This window comes from Coturnix japonica, unplaced genomic scaffold, assembly GCF_054131305.1.
Source record: "Coturnix japonica strain WE unplaced genomic scaffold, WE-NBRP24 Scf210, whole genome shotgun sequence".
Lineage (NCBI taxonomy): Eukaryota > Metazoa > Chordata > Aves > Galliformes > Phasianidae > Coturnix > Coturnix japonica.
The window spans coordinates 188-17,626 of record NW_028189113.1 but is presented as its reverse complement, the minus strand read 5'-3'; the positions used below and the strand labels follow the sequence as shown (position 1 = coordinate 17,626).

General features: G+C 59.3%; 1 protein-coding gene across 5 annotated transcripts in view; it reads left to right on the top strand.

Annotated features, from left to right (window-relative positions):
- Nucleotides 1–16,924, top strand: part of GATAD2B (GATA zinc finger domain containing 2B) — a 28,696-nt gene extending 11,772 nt beyond the window's left edge. For 2 of the 5 annotated variants that reach the window (XM_085535880.1, XM_085535881.1), the window contains exons 2-8: nt 4,115–4,444; nt 8,047–8,176; nt 8,289–8,411; nt 10,259–10,390; nt 13,360–13,530; nt 14,517–14,832; nt 16,608–16,924. In XM_085535880.1, coding sequence (XP_085392006.1) covers nt 4,116–4,444; nt 8,047–8,176; nt 8,289–8,411; nt 10,259–10,390; nt 13,360–13,530; nt 14,517–14,832; nt 16,608–16,909 — 1,503 coding nt within the window. In that variant the 5' untranslated portion in view covers nt 4,115 and the 3' untranslated portion in view covers nt 16,910–16,924. Of the gene's footprint in view, nt 1–4,114; nt 4,445–8,046; nt 8,177–8,288; nt 8,421–10,258; nt 10,391–13,359; nt 13,531–14,516; nt 14,833–16,607 lie in introns of all 5 variants that reach the window. The other 3 variants (XM_085535878.1, XM_085535879.1, XM_085535882.1) reach the window with 2 other exon arrangements.
- The last annotated feature ends 515 nt before the right edge of the window (nt 16,925–17,439 follow it).

The window sequence follows — 17,439 nt, the reverse complement described above, 5'->3', positions numbered from 1 at the left end:
TTGAGCTGAGAGCTGAACTGAGGGCCGAGAGCTGTGAGCTGGGCTGAGATGGGCTGAGGGCTGAGATCTGGGCTGAGATTTGAGCTGAGAGATGGGATGAAAGCTGGGCTGAGATCTGAACTGAGGGCTGAGATTTGAGCTGAGAACTGAACTGAGGGCCGAGAGCTGGGCTGAGATTTGAGATCTGAACTGAGAGCTGAGAGATGGGCTGAGGGCTGAGATATGAACTGAGAGCTGGGCTGAGAGATGAGCTGAGAGCTGAACTGAGCTGAGAGATGGGCTGAGCTGGGATCTGAACTGAGGGCTGAGAGCTGAGCTGAGATATGAACTGAGGAGTGGGAGCTGGGCCGAGATCTGAGAGCTGGGCTGAGAGCTGGGCCAAGATCTGAACTGAGAGCTGGGCTGAGAGATGGGCTCAGAGCTGAGAGCTGGGCTCTGGGCTGAGAGCTGAGATCTGAGCTGAGTGATGGGCTGAGAGCTGAACTGAGAAGTGAGAGCTGGGCCAAGGGCTGAAAGATGGGCTGAGAGCTGAGATCGGGCCTGGAAGCTGGGCTGAGATCTGGGCTGAGATGTGAACTGAGGGCTGAGAGCTGGGCTGAGATGTGAACTGAGGGCTGAGAGCTGGGCTGAGAGATGGGCTGAGAGCTGAACTGAGAAGTGAGAGCTGGGCTGAGGGCTGGAAGATGGGCTGAGAGCTGAGATCTGGGCTGAGATGTGAACTGAGATCTGGGCTGAGATGTGAACTGAGGGCTGAGATCTGGGCTGAGAGCTGAGCTGGGCTGAGAGATGGGCTGAGAGCTGAACTGAGAGCTGAGATCGGGGCTGAGATGTGAACTGAGAGCTGAGATCTGGGCTGAGAGATGGGCTGAGGGCTGAGAGCTGAGAGATGGGCTGAGAGCTGAGATCGGGCATGGAAGCTGGGCTGAGATCTGGGCTGAGATGTGAACTGAGATCTGAGATCTGGGCTGAGAGCTGAGCTGCTCCCCGAGCCCAACAGCAGCACCCAGAGCTCAGCTGCTCCTCCATGGCATCCCTCCATGTGCTGGGATGGTGCTGGCAGAGCTGCTGGAAGCCTTGAGCTGCACCATGGCTGAGAGCTCCCAGCTGAAGGCAGGGGCTGGGCTGGAGCTTTGGGGGCTGGTGGTGAGTCCTGGTGCTGTGGGCATCGATTGGAGAGAAGGGGGAGAAGTTGGTTGAGGGGTTTTGGGCTCTGGTTGATGGTGGGGAATGGAGGAGAGAGGGGATGGAGAGTGAGGAGGGCCCTGGAGATGGTCAGAGGGTTAATGGGATGGTGAGAGGGTCAATGGGATGGTCAAAGGATTAATGGGATGGTCAGAGGATCAGTGGGATGGTCAAGAGGGTTAATGGGATGGTCAGGGGATCCATGGGATGGTTGGAGGGTCAATGGGATGGTGAGAGGGTCAATGGGGTGGTCAGAGGGTAAATGGGGTGGTCAGGGGGTCCATGGGATGGTCAAGGGGTCCATGGGATGGTCAGAGGGTCAATGGGATGGTCAGAGGGTCCGTGGGATGGTCAGGGGGTCAATGGGATGGTCAAGGGGTCCATGGGATGGTCAGAGGGTCAATGGGATGGTCAGAGGGTCCGTGGGATGGTCAGGGGGTCAATGGGATGGTCAGGGGGGTACTGGGATGGTCACAGGGTTAATGGGATGGTTAGAGGTTCAATGGGATGGTTAGGGGGTCAATGAGATGATGAGAGGGTCAATGGGATGGTCAGGGGGTCCATGGGATGGTCAGAGGGTCCATGGGATGGTGAGAGGGTCAATGGGATGGTCAGAGGATCAATGGGATGGTCAGGGGGTCCATGGGATGGTCAGGGGGTCCATGGGATGGTCAGGGGGTCAGTGGGATGGTCAGAGGGTAAATGGGATGGTCAGGGGGGTACTGGGATGGTCACAGGGTTAATGGGATGGTGAGAGGTTCAGTGGGATGGTTAGGGGGTCAATGAGATGATGAGAGGGTTAATGGGATGGTCAGAGGGTCAATGCGATGGTTAGGGGGTCAATGGGATGGTCGGAGGGTCCATGGGATGGTCAGAGGATCAACAGGATGGTCAGAGGGCCAATGGGATGGTCAGGGGGTCCATGGGATGGTCAGGGGGTCCATGGGATGGTCAGGGGGTTAATGGGATGGTCAGGGGGTCAATGGGATGGTCAGGGGGTCCATGGGATGGTCAGAGGTTGGAGCTGCTGCTCACTGAGATCCTTTGCATCCCAGGCCATTCTGCTCCCCATCCCCAGACAGACCCACTCTGCTATTAACACAGTGGGGCCGTGCTGCCTCCTTCCAGCTCCTCAAATCCATTTGCTTTCATTGCTGCCTCCCTTTGGACATGTGGGATGGGGGGTGGGGGGGGTAGAAATGAACTGGGTTCTGCTGCTTTGTTTGGCTGGGAATGGCAAACCTGTCTGTCAGCACCGAGCAGCGAAACCGCCCCGAGCGCACGGCAGGAGGTTTCAGCCTCCCATGCCCACGGTGCAGCTCTATGCACTGCCATCCATCTGCATTGGGAGCCCTGCAGCCTTCAGCCCCTTCATCCCTTCCTCCTCATCCTCCTCATCCTCCTATTGCAGCCCTGGGGCTGCTCTGACCCTGCTGCAATGGAAGGCGATGGTAACTCAGAGCTGAAGCCAAACGTGCTGTTTGGAGCCTGTTTGTTGCCCCCCCCCCCCCCCACACCCTCAATTGGGGATTTTTGCCACCGTTTGAGGATTTTATTTATGGGGTTTTTTAATAGTAATTATAATATCGAGGCTGTGGAGCGCCCTGAGCATGTAGTGCTGAGCAGGGAGCAACCCAGCAGGGGCTGAGAGACAGAGGGGGAAGCAGCCCCCATCCCCAGCTCCCCCCCATCCCCAGCTGCCCCCCATCCCCAGCTGCCCCCCATCCCACCTTTCCCAGCTCCCCATCTGAGCTCCCAGTCCCAGCTTCTCAATCCTGGATTCCAATCCCAGCTCTGTTCCCATTCCCAGTTCCCATTACCATCTCCTGATCCCAGCTCTCAGCTCCCCATCCCAGTTCTCAGCTCCCTGCTCCCAGTTCCCATTCCCAGCTCTTAATCCCAACTCTCAGCTCCCCATCCTGGCTCCCATTCCCAGTTCCTGATCCCAGCTCTCAGCTTCCATTCTCAACTCTCAGCTCCCTGATCCCAGTTCCCATTCCCAGCTCCTGATCTCAATTCTCAGCTTCCCATCCTGGCTTCCAATCCCTTCTCCTTATCCCAGTTCCCATTCCCATCTCCTTATGGGACAGGTTGGAAGGGTCCATAATGATCATAGGACCATGGGATGGTTGGGTTGGAAGGGACCTTAAAGATTATGGATCCATGGGATGGGTTGGAAGGGTCCTTGAAGAGTGTAGGGCAATCGAATGGTTGGGTTGGAAGGGACATTAAACACCATAGGAACATGGGATGGGTTGGAAGGGTCCTTAGGGATTATAGGGTTGTGGGATGGGTTAGAAGGGTCCTTAGGGATTATAGGGTTGTGGGATGGGTTAGAAGGGTCCTTAAAGATTATAGGGTCATGGGATGGGTTGGAAGGGTCCTTAAAGATTATGGGGTCATGGGATGGGTTGGAAGGGTCCTTAAAGATTATAGGGTCATGGGATGGGTTGGAAGGGTCCTTAAAGCTCATAGAACCAATGGGATGGGTTGGAAAGGTCCTTAAAGATTATAGGGTCATGGGATGGGTTGGAAGGGTCTTTAAAGCTCATAGAACCAATGGGATGGGTTGGAAAGGTCCTTAAAGACTATAGGGTCATGGGGGGGTTGCTCTGCTATGCGCCCATCAGAGCTCAGAGCTGAACATGGAGCCATGGAGCCATCCCTGTGCAGGGCTGGAGGCAATGTGGGGCCGTGTGGGGCCGTGTGGGGCCGTGTGGGGCCGTGTGGGGCTGTGCAGGTGGCAGACATAGGGCTTGGTGCTGCCTGGGGCTCTGCGTGCCGGTTAAACCGGGCTGGGCACAGCACTGAGCCCTGCAGGGGCTGCCTGCTCCCCAACATGGATCCTTATGGCAGCTGGGTGTGCAATGGGGGTGGGACCCCCACCCCGTATCCCCACACATGGCACTGAGCGTGTCCCTCTGCCCCACAGGATGGACAGGATGACGGAGGACGCGCTGCGTCTCAACCTCCTCAAGAGGAGCCTGGACCAGGCGGACGAGAGGGACGACGTCCTGGCCAAGAGGCTGAAGATGGAGGGACACGAGGCCATGGAGAGGCTGAAGATGCTGGCGCTGCTGAAGAGGAAGGACCTGTCGGGCATCGAGGTGCCCCACGAGCTCCCGGTTAAACAAGATGGTGTGAAAGTGTACGAGGAGAAGCTGAACGGGAGCCTGAGGCCCCATGGGGATGGCAGGACTGCAGGGAGGCCAGGCAAGGAGAACATTAACGACGAGCCGGTGGATATGAGCGCCAGGAGGAGGTGGGTTCAATGCTGCCCGAGGAGGAATGGGAGCAGCAGCTCGTCCTGCTGGGCTGGGGGGTATTGGCAGAGCTGAGCCTGCTCTCCCTGTGCTGCTGGAAGTGCTGGGTGCTGTTTGACTGCTCTGCTCCTTATTGTATGATGGGTTCTATCCCTCCCTCCACCCACGTGCTTGGTGCTGTTGGGTGCATGGGAAAGGGGGAGGGATTTCACCCATTGGGTTCTATGGGCACATCTGAGAGCACTGTGAGACCCAGCCCTGGTGAGACCCAGCCCTATTGATGTGGCTGGAGCCCCTGGAGCAGCTCTGTGCCCCCATGTGCTCTTATTGCCCCCCCTATGACACACAGCACAATGGGGGGCTCAGCTGCAGCCCCTCCGTGTGCCCTCAGCCCTTGGGATGTGGATGGAACTGATGGAAGCGCTTTGGGTTCTGGTTGGGCTGGATGTGGGGCAGAACTGGGGGGTGTGAGTGTGACCTGAGCTGTGCTGGATGTAGGGGATGATCCCAAGCTGAGCTGCATCGGGGCAGGATTCCCTGCAGACAGATGCTGCCATCCCCACCCCATGGCTTTGGGGTGCAGGAGGAGCTGCCCACATCATGGGCTTCCCATGTTGGGGTTCTGCTCTTTAGGGCTGCCTGCAGTCGGGTTTCGCTCCCATGATGGGGGCTGTATGGTTGGATTCCCTTCTGTTTGCAGCCATGGAGCTGTAGGGATGCAGGGATCCCTCGTGCTGGGCTGCAGGAGCATCACTGTGCTGTTATAACTGCACTGGGAGCCCAGCACACGGTGTGGGGTGGAAGCAGGCAGGTTGTGGGCCTGGAATCACGGCTGTGCTGCACTGTGCTCTGCTGCTGGGGGCGGACATGGTCCTGGGGACGGGCAGCTGTGCAGCTCTGGGGTCACAGATGTGCAACAGGGCAGCATTGGGGTCATGCAGGTTTGCAGCAGGGCGGCTTTGGGGTCTCACAATGGTGCAACAGGGCAGTTGTGGGGTCACGGCTGTGCAGCAGGGCAGCATTGGGGTCCTACAGCTGTGCAACAGGGCAGCATTGGGATCCTACAGCTGTGCAACAGGGCAGCATTGGGGTCCTACAGCTGTGCAACAGGGCAGCATTGGGGTCCTACAGCTGTGCAGCAGGGCAGCATTGGGATCCTACAGCTGTGCAATAGGGCAGCATTGGGGTCATGCAGCTTTGCAGCAAGGCGGCTATGGAGACAGCTGTGCAACAGGGCAGTTCTGGGGTCTCACAGTGGTGCAACAGGGCAGTTGTGGGGTCACAGCTGTGCAATAGGGCAGCATTGGGGTCCTACAGCTGTGCAACAGGGCAGCATTGGGGTCCTACAGCTGTGCAACAGGGCAGCATTGGGATCCTACAGCTGTGCAATAGGGCAGCATTGGGATCCTACAGCTGTGCAATAGGGCAGCATTGGGATCCTACAGCTGTGCAACAGGGCAGCATTGGGGTCCTACAGCTGTGCAACAGGGCAGCATTGGGGTCCTACAGCTGTGCAATAGGGCAGCATTCGGGTCCTACAGCTGTGCAATAGGGCAGCATTGGGATCCTACAGCTGTGCAGCAGGGCAGCATTGGGGTCCTACAGCTGTGCAACAGGGCAGCATTGGGGTCCTACAGCTGTGCAGTAGGGCAGCATTGGGGTCCTACAGCTGTGCAACAGGGCAGCATTGGGGACACAGCTGTGCAGCAGGGCAGCATTGGGGTCATGCAGGTTTGCAGCGGGGCAGCTTTGGGGTCTCACAGTGGTGCAACAGGGCAGTTGTGGGGTCCTACAGCTATGCAATAGGGCAGCTCTGGGGTCTCACAGTGGTGCAGCAGGACAGCATTGGGGTGATGCAGCTTTGCAGCGGGGTAGCTCTGGAGATGGATGTGCAACAGGGCAGTTCTGGGGTCACATAGTGGTGTAACAGGGCAGCTGTGGGGTCTCACAGTGGTGCAACAGGGCAGCTTTGGGGTCATGCAGGTTTGCAGCAGGTCAGCCCTAAGGAGCAGCAGAAATGTTCTTTTTGCTGCAAGCTGTGAATGAACACAGGGGGGGTTGGCAGCTGACGGCTCCTGCTGCACATTGGGGTCAGCCCCGCTTCCTCCTGCTGCAGTTCTGCTCCTGCTGTGACACAAGGGGCTGAAGCCATCCCTGCACCCAGCAGCACTTTGCAGAGGGCAGTTTTGCTTCAGAAATCTGGCTTTGTGTTTTCTTATTGAACCCAATGGAATGGAAATAAGGCAGCTCTGGGATCTGGGTGCTTCACCAAGCAAAGCAGCAGCAGACACACGGCTTCATTGACCAACTGGGGGTCCCTGGGTGCACCCTCACCCTAACACCAACCCTAACATTAACCCTAACCCTAAACCTAACTGTACCCCTAACACCAATCCTAACACCAACACTCACCCTAACACTAACCCTAACGCTAACACCAACCCTAACCCTAAAACTTAACACTAACCCTAACACTAACCCCAAACCTAACCCTAACACCAACCCTCACCCTAACCCTAACCCAACACCAACCCTAACACTAACCCTAGCCCTAACATTAACCCTAAACCTTAACACTAACCCTAACACTAACCCCAACCCTGACACCAACCCTAACTCTTAACACCAACCCTAACCCTAATCCCAGGGCTGCATTGCCCAGCTGGGGGTCCCTGGGTGCACCCTAACCCTAACACCAACCCTAACACCAACCCTAACACCAACCCTAACACCAACCCTCACCCTAACATTAACCCTAACACCAACCCTAACACCAACCCTAACCCTAACACCAACCCTAACACTAACCCTAACACCAACCCTAACCCTAATCTGGGGGTTCCTTGGTGCACCCTCACCCTAACCCTACCACTAACCCTAACCCCAACCCCAACCCTAACCCCAACCGTAACGCTAACCCGAACCCTAACACCAACCCTAACCCTAACACTATCCCTAACCTGCATTGCTGGGGTTAGTGGCACCCGATGCTCTGCCAGGAGCTGCTGCAGTTCCTGCACGGGGACGGCTCCATTCGCTGCAGTTTGGTGTGCAGTGCACAGAGCCCCATGCAGCGCACAGAGCCCCATGCAAGGGGCTGAGCGCAGAGCAGCAGCAGCCGCTGCCTTCACGTGGTGCTCCATCACAAAGGGGTCATTGAGGGCTCTGCCACGTGCTCCCAGGGCTCCCATCCCATGCTTGGATGCAGCCCCATTGCTGGCTGCATTTCTGCATGCATTCCTGCAGCCTTGCAGTGCTCTCAGCACCCCAACACTGCAGTATGTGGGGCTGGAAGGAGCCCACCCTGGGGGTCCTGCTCCCATCACAAGGGATGGGGCTTCTCCTCCCCCCTGGGGAAGGGCTCTGCATGGCTGCACCGCTGCTGGATGATGGATAGCATCCATGTGGGGCTTCGTGCCCCATCTGTGGGGTGTTGGCCCTATTGCTTTTGAGGTCGTGGTTCTGCTGGGCTTTGGCTCTGGGCTTTGGCTCTCCTTCATGTTCCCTTTATGGGTGCCCTTAGCACTGGGTCTGCAGGGGGGGGGCTGTGAGGTCCCATGTCTGCTGTGCCCCCAGCCCCATTTCTCCCTTCTGCTGCCAGTGACCAGGACCGGGGCCGCCTCACCCCCTCCCCAGACATCATCGTCCTCTCCGACAACGAGGCCTCCAGCCCCCGCTCCAGCTCCCGCATGGAAGAAAGGCTGAAGGCGGCCAACCTGGAGATGTTCAAGGTAAGGGATCCCCACCTTCAGCATCGCTGCTTCCCTCCTTATCCATGTGCATCCCAGCCCTCGGGCTCAGCTCCATCAGCTCTGACCGACTTTTTCCTCCTCCTCCTCCCAGGGGAAGAGCATCGAGGAGAGGCAGCAGCTCATCAAGCAGCTCCGGGACGAGCTGCGGCTGGAGGAGGCCAGGCTGGTGCTGCTGAAGAAGCTGAGGCAGAGTCAGCTGCAGAAGGAGAACGTGGTACAGAAGGTGCAGCTCAGCGCGGGGCCGGGTGGGATGCGATGCTGCATGGGGCCCTGGGAGCAGCCATGCAGCCAGGCCTTGCAATGCTGCATTGTTCTTAGTGCTGCATGGGTCCTTATGAGCAGCCATGCAGCCAGGCCTTGCAATGCTGCATCGTTCTTAGTGCTGCGTGGGTCCTTGTGAGCAGCCATGCAGCCAGGCCTTGCAATGCTGCATTGTTCTTAGTGCTGCATGGGGCCCTGGGAGCAGCCATGCAGCCAAGCCTTCCAATGCTGTATTGTTCTTAGTGCTGCATGGGTCCTTATGAGCAGCCATGCAGCCAAGCCTTCCAATGCTGCATTGTTCTTAGTGTTGCATGGGGCCTTGTGAGCAGCCATGCAGCCAGGCCTTGCAGTGCTGCATTGTTCTTAGTGCTGCATGGGTCCTTATGAGCAGCCATGCATCCAAGCCTTGCAATGCTGCATTGTTCTTAGTGCTGCATGGGTCCTTATGAGCAGCCATGCAGCCAGGCCTTGCAGTGCTGCATTGTTCTTAGTGCTGCACGGGACCCTGGGAGCAGCCATGCAGCCAGGCCTTCCAATGCTGCATTGTTCTTAATGCTGCATGGGTCCTTATGAGCAGCCATGCAGCCAGGCCTTCCAATGCAGCTCATTGTTCTTAGTGCAATGCAGCCATCCTGCTGCCCTGATGTCGCTGTGGGTGCTGCAGCTGTGCAGCTCTGCACTTCCAGCATTGGATCATGCATCGATCCCTGCAGTCCTGCATTGGATCGTGCATCGATCCCTTCAGTCCTGCATTGGTCCATGCATCGATCCCTGCAGTCCTGCATTGGATCGTGCATCGATCCCTGCAGTCCTGCATTGGATCGTGCATCGATCCCTGCAGTCCTGCATTGGATCGTGCATCGATCCCTGCAGTCCTGCATTGGATCGTGCATCGATCCCTGCAGTCCTGCATTGGATCGTGCATCGATCCCTGCAGTCCCGCATTGGATCATGCACCGATCCCTGCAGTCCTGCATTGGATCGTGTATCGATTCCTGCAGTCCTGCATTGGACCATGCATCGATTCCCGCAGTCCTGCATTGGATCATGCATCGATTCCTGCAGTCCTGCATTGGATCGTGCATCGATCTCTGCAGTCCTGCATTGGATCATGCATCGATCCCTTCAGTCCTGCACAGGATCATGCATCGATCCCTGCAGTCCTGCATTGGATCATGCATCAATCCCTTCAGTTCTGCATTGGATCATGCATCTATTTCTGCAGTCCTGCATTGGTTCATGCATCGATCCCTGCAGTCCTGCATTGGATCGTGCATCGATCCCTGCAGTCCTGCATTGGATCCTTCGATCCCTTCAGTCCTGCATTGGACCATGCATCGATCCCTGCAGTCCTGCATTGGATCATGCATCGATCCCTGCAGTCCTGCATTGGATCATGCATCGATCCCTGCAGTCCTGCATTGGACCGTGCATCGATCCCTGCAGTCCTGCATTGGATCATGCATCGATCCCCCAGTCCTGCATTGGATCGTGCATCAATTCCTGCAGTCCTGCACTGGACCGTGCATAGATCCCTGCAGTCCTGCATTGGACCATGCATCGATCCCTGCAGTCCTGCATTGGATCCTGCATCGATCCCTGCAGTCCTGCATTGGATCATGCATAGTTTCATGCAGTCCTGCATTGGATCATGCATCGATCCCTGCAGTCCTGCATTGGATCATGCATCGATCCCTGCAGTCCTGCATTGGACCATGCATTGATTCCTGCTGTGGCTGCAGATGGATTTTCCCCTCTGGGCACCCCATTGATGCTGCTGTTTGTTTTCTCCCCATCCAGACTCCGGTTGTCCAGAATGCGGCGTCTATCGTGCAGCCATCTCCTGCTCACGTGGGACAGCAGGGACTGTCCAAGCTGCCCTCCAGGCCTGGAGCTCAGGGGGTCGAGCCTCAAAACTTAAGGACATTACAGGTGAGTCTTCCTGACCCGGTGACAAAGCTGAGCTCAGTGTGCTCTATCTGCATGCCATCAGTGTTGTGTGTGTGCTGTGTGAGATGCAGGTGATGCCAGCACTGCTCTGTGCTGCGGGTGGGATGGAGCAGAGGAGCAGCTGGGCAGGGCTGCAGCCAACTCTGTGCTGGGGTTGGTGCTGAGCAGTTGATGCTGAGCAGCTCAGCTCATTGGGGGCAGTGGCACTAGGTGGGGGGGGATATAGGGGGATATGGGGGGTTATAGGGGGATATGGGGGGTTATAGGGGGATATGGGGGCTTATAGGGGGATATGGGGGGACTGGGATGGACTGGGAGGGGATATGGGGGGACTGGGAGGGAACTGGGAGGGGATATGGGGGGTTATAGGGGGATATGGGGGGACTGGGATGGACTGGGAGGGGATATGGGGGGACTGGGAGGGAACTGGGAGGGGATATGGGGGGTTATAGGGGGATATGGGGGGACTGGGATGGACTGGGAGGGGATATGGAGGGATATGGGGGGGCTGGGAGGGGATATGAGGGGTAATGGGAGGGACTGGGAGGGGGTATTGGGGGATATGGGGGGGTTATAGGGGGATATGAGGGGATATAGGGGGGCATGGGGGGACTGGGAGGGTATATGGGGGGATATAGGTGGCTAGGAGGGGATATGGGGGGAACTGGGAGGGGATATAGGGAGATATAGGGGGTTATGGGGGGTTATAGGGGCATATGGAGGGACTGGGATGGACTGGGAGGGGATATGGAGGGATATGGGGGGGCTGGGAGGGGATATGAGGGGTAATGGGAGGGACTGGGAGGGGATATGAGGGGGTATGGGGGGATATGGGGGGGGTTATAGGGGGATATGAGGGGATATAGGGGGGATATGGGGGGACTGGGAGGGTATATGGGGGGATATGGGGAGATATGGGGGATATAGGTGTCTGGGAGGGGATATGGGGGGAACTGGGAGGGGATATAGGGAGATATAGGGGGTTATGGGGGGTTATAGGGGCATATGGGGGGACTGGGATGGACTGGGAGGGAACTGGGAGGGGATATGGAGGGATATGAGGGGTAATGGGAGGGACTGGGAGGGGATATAGGGGGGATATGGGGGATATAGGTGGCTGGGAGGGGATATGGGGGGAACTGGGAGGGGATATAGGGAGATATAGGGGGATATGGGGGGCTGGGAGGGAATGGGGGGGGATATGGGGGGGATATGCAGAGTAGAGCTGGTCTGCTGAACCCCCCTGTGTCCTGGGGTCCCATAACCTCCCTGTGTCCTGGGGGTCCCATAATGGAGCCCAGTGGGATGAGCTCTGAGCCCATGGGGTGGAAGCAAAGCTTTTTGGGGCTGACAGATCACTGAGTCCCTCCATTAACCAGCTCCTTTGTTTGTGCCATTTGTTTTCTGTGCTATGGCAACGATTGTGGGGTCAAGTCTATTGTGGCTTCGCTGTGGGATGGGGCTGGTAGAGGAAACGGGCTTGGGGGGGGGGGGGGGGGGGGGGAAGAGGAAACACATTGTTTGAGCCGCTTTGGTGAAGGGTTTGTGTGTGTGACAATGGAGAACTTCAGCTTTAAGAAAGGGGAGGGGAGAAAAGAGGGAGGGGAGAAAAGAGGAGGGTGGGCGGATGGGAGGAAGCTGGAGTGATCTGGTCTGTGAGATGGAAAAGGGAGCTCAGAGCTCAGCATTGGGTGCCCTGTGTTGGGTGCCCAGTATTGGGGGCTCAGCGTTGGGAGCTCAGCATTGGGTGCCCTGCATAGGGAGCCCAGAACTGGGTGCTCTGCATAGGGTGCCCTGCATAGGGAACCCTGCACTGGGGGCTCGGCAGTGGGTGACAGCATTGAGAGCCCTGCATTGGGTGCCCTGCATAGGGAGCCCAGCACTGGGTGCCCTGCTTTGCATGCTCTGCGTTGGGAGCTGAGCTTTGGGTGCCCAGTGTTGGGAGCTCAGCGTTGGGTGCCCTGCATTGGGAGCTCTGCATTGGGAGCCCTGTGTTGGGATGCCCTGCATCGGGAGCCCAGGACTGGGTGCCCTGCATTGGGTGCCCTGCATTGGGTGCCCTGCATTGGGAGCCCTGCATTGGGAGCTGAGCATTGGGTGCCCTGCTTTGGGAGCCCTGCATTGGGAGCCCTGCATTGGGTGCCCTGCATTGGGAGCCCTGCATTGGGAGCCCTGCATTGGGTGCCCTGCATTGGGAGCCCAGTATTGGGAGCTGAGCATTGGGTGCCCAGTGTTGGGAGCCCAGTACTGGGGGCTCAGTGTTGGGAGCTCAGCACTGGGTGCCCTGCTTTGGGTGCCCTGCTTTGGGAGGCCCTGCATCAGGTGCCCTGCATAGGGAGCCCTGCATTGGGAGCTCGGCAGTGGGTGACAGCATTGAGAGCCCTGCATTGGGAGCCCTGCATCAGGTGCCCTGCATAGGGAGCCCAGCACAGGGTGCTCTGCATTGGGAACCCTGCATTGCGAGCTGAGCATTGGGTGCCCTGCATTGGGAGCCCAGCACTGGGTGCAATGCCTTGGGAGCCCTGCATTGGGAGCCCAGCACTGGGTGCCTTGCATTGGGAGCCCTGCACTGGGAGCTGAGCATTGGGTGCTCTGTGTTGGGAGCTCAGTGTTGGGAGCCCTGCATTGGGTGCCCTGCATAGGGGGCCCAGCACTGGGTGCCCTGCTTTGGGTGCTCTGCATTGGGAACCCTGCACGGGGAGCTGAGCTGTCCCAGCTGTGTCCATCCTCAGCCCCTACAAGTGCCTTAACATGGGGCTCCTTTGTTCCAAGCCAAACAAATGGGATTATTTACACCTGGAGGGGGGTGAAGTCCTTAGAGCCGTTCATCAGCATTGAAGCTCCCCTGCATTGCACACAGGTGGAGCTGCTTTGCTGCTGCAGCCCCCATTGAGGCTCTGAATCCCCCCTTTGCCTCAGGCCCTTTTGCTGACCCCCGTCTCCTCCTGCAGGGTCACAGTGTCATTAGATCCGCCACCAACACGACCCTGCCCCATATGCTCATGTCTCAGCGCGTGATCGCCCCCAACCCTGCCCAGCTGCAGGGGCAGCGCGTTCCTCCTAAGCCTGGTCTCATCCGCACTACGACTCCAAGCATGAATCCAGCCATCAACTACCAGCCGGTACGGAGCTGTGCCTGGATTGGGGGGGGGGGCTCAGGGGGGTTGGATACATGGGGGGTGGGTCATACAACCACAGGATGGCCTGGGATGCAAAGGATCCCAGTGAGCATCAGCTGCAACCTCCGACCATCCCCATTGACCCTCCGACCATCCCATTGACCCCCTGACCATCCCATTGACCCTCTGACCATCCCATTGACCCTCTGACCATCCCATTGACCCTCTCACCATCCCATTGACCCTCTGACCACCCCATTAACCCTCCGACCATCCCATTGACCCTCCGACCATCCCATTGACCCTCTGACCATCCTACTGACCCTCTCACCATCCCATTAACCCTCTGACCATCCCAGTACTCCCCCGACCATCCCATTAACTCTCTGACCATCCCATTTACCCTCTGACCATCCCATTTACCCTCCGACCATCCCATTGACCCCCTGACCATCCCATTACCCCTCTGACCACCCCATTGACCCTCTGACCACCCCATTAACCCTCTGACCACCCCATTAACCCTCTCACCATCCCATTGACCCTCCAACCATCCCATTACCCCCCTGACCATCCCATTGATCCTCTCACCCGCCCAGTATTGGGGAGCCAGCATTGGGAGCCCTTCACTGGGAGCTGAACATTGGGTGCCCTGCATCAGGTGCCCTGTGTTGGGTGCCCTGCACTGGGGACTTAGTGTTCGGAGCTCAGGGTTGGGAGCTCACTACTGGGAGCTCAGCATTGGGAGCCCATCTCTTATGATCCCATCCCATCCCATCCCACCCCATCCCATCCCATCCCATCCCATCCCATCCCATCCCATCCCATCCCATCCATCCCATCCCATCCCATCCCACCCCATCCCATCCATCCCATCCCACCCCATCCCATCCCATCCCATCCCATCCCATCCCATCCCATCCCATCCCATCCCATCCCATCCATCCCATCCCACCCCTCGTTAACCCCGCTCTGCTCTCCCTCCCCAGCAATCAAGTTCTTCTGTTCCTTGCCAGCGTTCGTCGTCCTCCGCCATCTACATGAACCTCGCGTCCCACATCCAGCCTGGCACCGTCACCCGCGTCTCGTCCCCGCTCCCCAGCCCCAGCGCCCTGAGCGACGCCGCCAACTCGCAGGCAGCCGCCAAGTTGGCGCTGCGCAAACAGCTGGAGAAGACCCTGCTGGAGATCCCCCCCCCCAAACCGCCCGCCCCCCTGCTCCACTTCCTGCCCAGCGCGGCCAACAGCGAGTTCATCTACATGGTGGGGCTGGAGGAGGTGGTGCAGAGCGTCATCGATAGCCAAGGTGAGGCTGGGGGCTTCCTCTGACCCTTCCCCACCTTCTGCCCTGTCCCACCCCTTCCCCCCCCACTCCTCTGCCCCTTCCCCCTCCCATCTGCCTCTTCCCCCCCCACCTCTGCCCCTGACCCCCCACCCCCATCTGCCCCCCGCCCCTTCCCCCCCATCTGCCCCTGCTCCCCCCCTCTGCCTCTTCCCCCCCAACTCTGCACCTTCTGCCCCTTCCCACGCCCCTGCCCCCTCCCCCCTTCCCCTTCCCCCCTTGCCCTCCCCCTTCTCCCCCTTTCCCCCCCCGCCCCCTCACCCCCTTCTGCCCCCCCTCTGCCCCCTCTCCCTCTGCGCCTTCCCCCCCACCCCTTCCCCCCTCCCCCTCCTCCTTCTGCTCTTTCTCTTCCCTTGCAAACCCCCAGACCCTCAGGTTGGGAGCAGTTCCTCCCCCCTCTCCACCACCCCCATGCAGCTTCCAGCCCTGCAGCATTGCATGCATGCAGCCCCAGCTGTGCCCTGCAGCCCTGCAGCATTGCATGCATGCAGCCCCAGCTGTGCCCTGCAGCCCTGCAGCATTGCATGCATGCAGCCCCAGCCATGCCCTGCAGCTCTGCAGCATTGCATGCATGCAGCTCCAGCCATGCCCTGCAGCTCTGCAGCATTGCATGCATGCAGCCCCATCCGTGCCCTGCAGCCCTGCAGCATTGCATGCATGCAGCCCCAGCTGTGTCCTGCAGCTCTGCAGCATTGCATGCGTGCAGCTCTAGCCATGCCCTGCAGCCGGTGCAACCCGCCCAGCCTGCAGCACAGGGATCTGCTGAGCCTGCATGGTGCAGAGCTGCATGCAACCCCCCCCGAGCCCCATTGCTGTGTGTGTGTGCTGGGCTCTGGGCCTCGCTGCTGCACCCCCCCCCCCTTCCCCTAATGCTGCTTTGTGGGCAGCGAGCCCCGATTTGGGGCTGTGCCACCCATTGCCATGGGAACCGGATGGTGTTAGAACGGAGCAAATTGGGTTACGGGGTGTTTTGGGGGCAGATGGGGAGAGAATGGGGGCTGCGGGAGGCAGCAGTGTGGGCTCAGTGCACAGTGTGTTACCCAGCACTGAGAGCACTGTGCTGAGTTATGGGGCTGGGGGGGGAGCAGTGGGGATGTGGATGGGGGCAGTGGGGCTGTGGGTGGGAGCAGTGGGGCTGTAGGGGGAGCACTGGGGCTGTGGGGCTGTGGATGGGGGCTGTGGGGCTGTGGATGGGGGCAATGGGGCTGTAGGGGGAGCAGTGGGGCAGTGGGGCTGTGGATGGGGGCAGTGGGGCTGTGGATGGGGGTTGTGGGGCTGTGGATGGGGGTTGTGGGGCTGTAGGGGGAGCACTGGGGTAGTGGGGCTGTGGATGGGGGCAGTGGGGCTGTGGGGGGAGCAGTGGGGCTGTGGGGCTGTGGATGGGGGCAGTGGGGCTGTAGGGGGAGCAGTGGGGCTGTGGGGCTGTGGGTGGGAGCAGTGGGGCTGTGGGGCTGTGGATGGGGGCTGCGGGGCTGTGGATGGGGGCAATGGGGCTGTGGATGGGGGCAGTGGGGCTGTAGGGGGAGCTGTGGGGCTGTGGGGCTGTGGATGGGGGCAGTGGGGCTGTAGGGGGAGCACTGGGGCTGTGGGGGGCAGCAGTGGGGCAGTGGGGTTGTGGATGGGGGCAGTGGGGTTGTGGATGGGGGCAGTGGGGCTGTGGATGGGGGCAGTGGGGCTGTAGGGGCAGCAGTGGGGCAGTGTGTGGGTCCATCCCTCACCCCATCCATCTGTGCCCGCAGGGAAGAGCTGCGCGTCCTTCCTGCGCGTGGAGCCCTTTGTCTGCGCTCAGTGCCGCACCGACTTCACCCCGCACTGGAAGCAGGAGAAGAACGGGAAGATCCTGTGCGAGCAATGCATGACGTCCAACCAGAAGAAGGCGCTGAAGGCCGAGCACACCAACAGGCTGAAGAACGCCTTCGTCAAGGCTCTGCAGCAGGAGCAGGCGAGTGCATGGGGAGCCAACACAAAGCCGAGCCAGAGCTGCCCTCCCATAACGGGGTCCCTCCTTCTCCAGGAGCCCCTTTGTGGGTGCCTTCTATAGGGTTTCCCCTCCATAGGTGCCCCTTTGTAGGTGCCCCTGTGTGGGTGCCCCTCTGGGTGTCTCTGTGGGGCTGCCCTCCATGGAGCTGCCCCTCTGTGGTTACCCCTCCATAGGGTTGCCTCTCTTTGGGTGCCCTCCATGGGGTGCCCCTCTGTGGGTCTGCCCCCCTGTGGGTGCCCCTCTATGGGGTTGCCCCTTTGTGGGTCCCCTCTATAGGGTTGCCTCTCTGTGGGTGCCCCTCTTTGGGACTGCCCCTCTGTGGGTGCCCCTCCATGGGGTTGCCCCTCATTGGGTGCCCCTCTGTGGGTGTCTCTGTGGGGCTGCCCCCCCTGTGGGTGCCCCTCTATGGGGTTGCCCCTTTGCGGGTCCCCTCTGTAGGGTTGCCTCTCTGTGGGTGCCCCTCCTTGGAGCTGCCCCTCTGTGGTTACCCCTCCATAGGGTTGCCTCACTTTGGGTGCCCTCCATGGGGTTGCCCCTCTGTGGGTGCTCCTCTGTAGGTGCCCCTCTATGGGGTTGCCCCTCTGTAGGTG